Source organism: Mirounga leonina, unplaced genomic scaffold, assembly GCF_011800145.1.
Source record: "Mirounga leonina isolate KUSES-001 unplaced genomic scaffold, KU_Mleo_1.0 Mir_91, whole genome shotgun sequence".
NCBI lineage: Eukaryota > Metazoa > Chordata > Mammalia > Carnivora > Phocidae > Mirounga > Mirounga leonina.
Genome location: NW_023270839.1, coordinates 10,025,391 through 10,027,990, shown reverse-complemented (window position 1 = coordinate 10,027,990; position 2,600 = coordinate 10,025,391). Strand labels below are relative to the sequence as shown.

The 2,600-nt window shown below is 39.8% G+C and overlaps 1 protein-coding gene across 1 annotated transcript; it reads right to left on the bottom strand.

Moving 5' to 3' along the window:
- Positions 1 to 260: 260 nt before the first annotated feature.
- Positions 261 to 1,378, bottom strand: LOC118003265 (olfactory receptor 4N2). Its single transcript, XM_034994136.1, has one exon. It carries the CDS (start codon positions 1,236 to 1,238, stop codon positions 261 to 263), a length of 978 nt encoding a protein of 325 aa, XP_034850027.1. The 5' UTR covers positions 1,239 to 1,378.
- Between the last annotated feature and the right edge of the window lie 1,222 nt (positions 1,379 to 2,600).

Below are 2,600 nucleotides of genomic sequence, written 5' to 3'. Positions count from 1 at the left end.
CTATACTTTTGCTTTTCTTTTAGTTTCTATATCTCTTCCTGAAACCATTCTGTTCATTTTCTATCTTTAATGGCTGTGTAGTCCCACTAGACTGTACCTTTAGGAGAGCAGTGACTTTACCTGTCTCAATACCTCTTTCTCCCAGTGCCTAAAATAGTCCTGACAAAAATGTTCAATAATGCAGTATTTGGAAATGGATAAATTAATTTCAGATAAAATTCTCTGGTCTTGATTTTTTTTATTCTCTTTTTTCCCTTTAATTAGGCTATGTGCTGATTAAACAGCTTCCTCATAGAAGCTTTTACTTCCTGGTTGCGAAGGGTATAAATCACAGGATTCAACAAAGGAAAGATCACTGTGTGAAAAAGAGAAACCACCTTGTCAGCTGGGAAGGCTCTGAAGGGGCGAGTATAGATGAAGATGCCAGGCCCAAACATGAGAAATATAACAATGATATGGGTGGTGCATGTGGAAACAGCCTTGCTCTTCCCCTCAGAGGAAGACCCATGTACACGGCAAAGGATGACTGCATAGGAAGCCAGAAGGCCCAGGAAGCACAGAAGGGTCATCAGACCACTGTTGAAGACCATCAGAAGCTCCACCACAAAAGTGTCTGTGCAGGCTAGCTTGATGACCTGTGGCACATCACAGAAGAAGTTATCCAGTTGATTTGGGCCACAGAAGGGCAAACGGAGGATGAGGGCCACCTGGATAATGGAGTGGATAAATCCTCCAAGCCACAGAGCCAGCAGCAAGGCATAGCAAACTCTAGGGTTCATGACAGTTGAATAGTGTAAAGGCCGACAGATGGCAATGTAGCGGTCAAAGGCCATCACAACAAGGAGTAATCCTTCCCCTCCTCCAAGGAAGTGCAAGAAAAAGAGTTGAGTGATGCAACCCCTATAGGAGATTATCTTCTTCTCAGAAACAAAGTCCACCAGCATCCTGGGAGCTACAATGAAGGAATAGGATGCATCCAGGAAGGCCAAGTTGCCCAAAAAAAAGTAGAGTGGGGCTGTGAGGCCAGGGTCTGATCTGATGGTAAGGATGATGAGGAAATTTCCAGGGAGGATGATGAGATAGAAAATTAAAACTAGCACAAAGACCAGGAGCTGAGTATCTCGAGACTGCGTCAGACCAAGAAGGATGAATTCTTTCACCACTGTTCTGTTGTCATTTTCCATGTCCTCTGCCTGCAGTACATCAAGAAGCAGAGTTGTTATTATTGTTTCTTCCATCTAGAACCTCATTCTTCTCCAACTAAAAATATTTGACATATCTGGGGGCTCAGTCAGTTAAGCATCCGGCTCTTGATATTGGCTCAGGTCATGATCTCAGGGTTGTAAGGTTGAGCCCCAAGTCCGGCTCTTCATTGGACATGGAGCCTGCTTAAGATTCTCCCTCTGCCCCTTCCTCCCCCTCTCTCTATAAAAAAAAATTGACATATTTGTCACATCAGCTAAAATTAACATGTCTCAACCCTCACCAACATCCTGGGTAAACTCCAAACTTTTTGTTAACTCCAGACTTACAGCAAGCAAACCAACAAACAAAAATATTGTTTTCATACCACAATTCTTATTCCCATCCAGCCATGAGCTTCTATAGAACTGCTCTCTACTTTAAGAATCTGGCATCCTGCATGTTGGGATTGCTACCTTCCTAAGTTATATGAGAAGTTTCCTAATTGAGATACAACATAACTCCCAATTATTAAGATCTTTGCATTTTTATGGTTGTACTGTGCTTGAGACTTAACTATTTTCTTGAAATTACACCTCTTTTCATTCACCAAGTCCAATTTTTCCCTAAGTATTTCCTTTTTTTTTCTGTTCCTGTGGAATTCGCAGTTCCCACCTGCTCACTGTCTGCCTTGTCCTCTGTATTCTCTTATTAATTCTCTTATTACCCTCCTCTGGTCTGGTGTCCTTCTATTACCCTGACTCCAAACTGATCATCACAATCCCAATAATAACTCCACTTTCCACGTAACTTAGAGGCAATCTCCTAGCTATATCCCTAGTTAAATACCACTTATGTAGCCACTCGATACTTTGTTCATCTCGATTAATTAACACTTCTTATATACTCCCAGTCTCCTCCTTTCTTTGATACCAGTATAACATCCAAGGGAGGAGAGCCTTTAGCCTTTCAACAAACAATATGCTACAATACAAAATTTGCCATATAATATTTTTAAAAATTAGTTATGTCAATGCATAAAATCATAGCATAGAACAGTTAGAAGTAACAATAAAGATCCTATAGTCTAGTAAATTCCTTTCAAAGATAATAAAATTAAGGCTACTGTGGTTACCTAAGTTTAGAATGAGTTTTCTCTTTTGTTCTGATTGACAAGTAGTAGAAGAATGCAAGTGTGTTCTATTTCATTTAAATAAAGAAATTACTAACACAGCTTTAATCAGTGGATTTTTTTTGTTTACTTAAATAAAAATAATATTGCTAGTCTAAAAATCACATCTTTATAGAGCCTAGAATTAGAAGATGAACCTTGTCTAAGTTATTATACGGAAAATCCAGACTCAAGGCTCAGGCTGTTTAGTGAGGTGTGCTCATTTCAGAAGGGACACATGAGGATT

Bases quoted from the DNA above. Each gene is read 5' to 3' on its own strand.
- LOC118003265 (XM_034994136.1), bottom strand. From the start codon at position 1,238: ATGGAAGAAACAATAATAACAACTCTGCTTCTTGATGTACTGCAGGCA.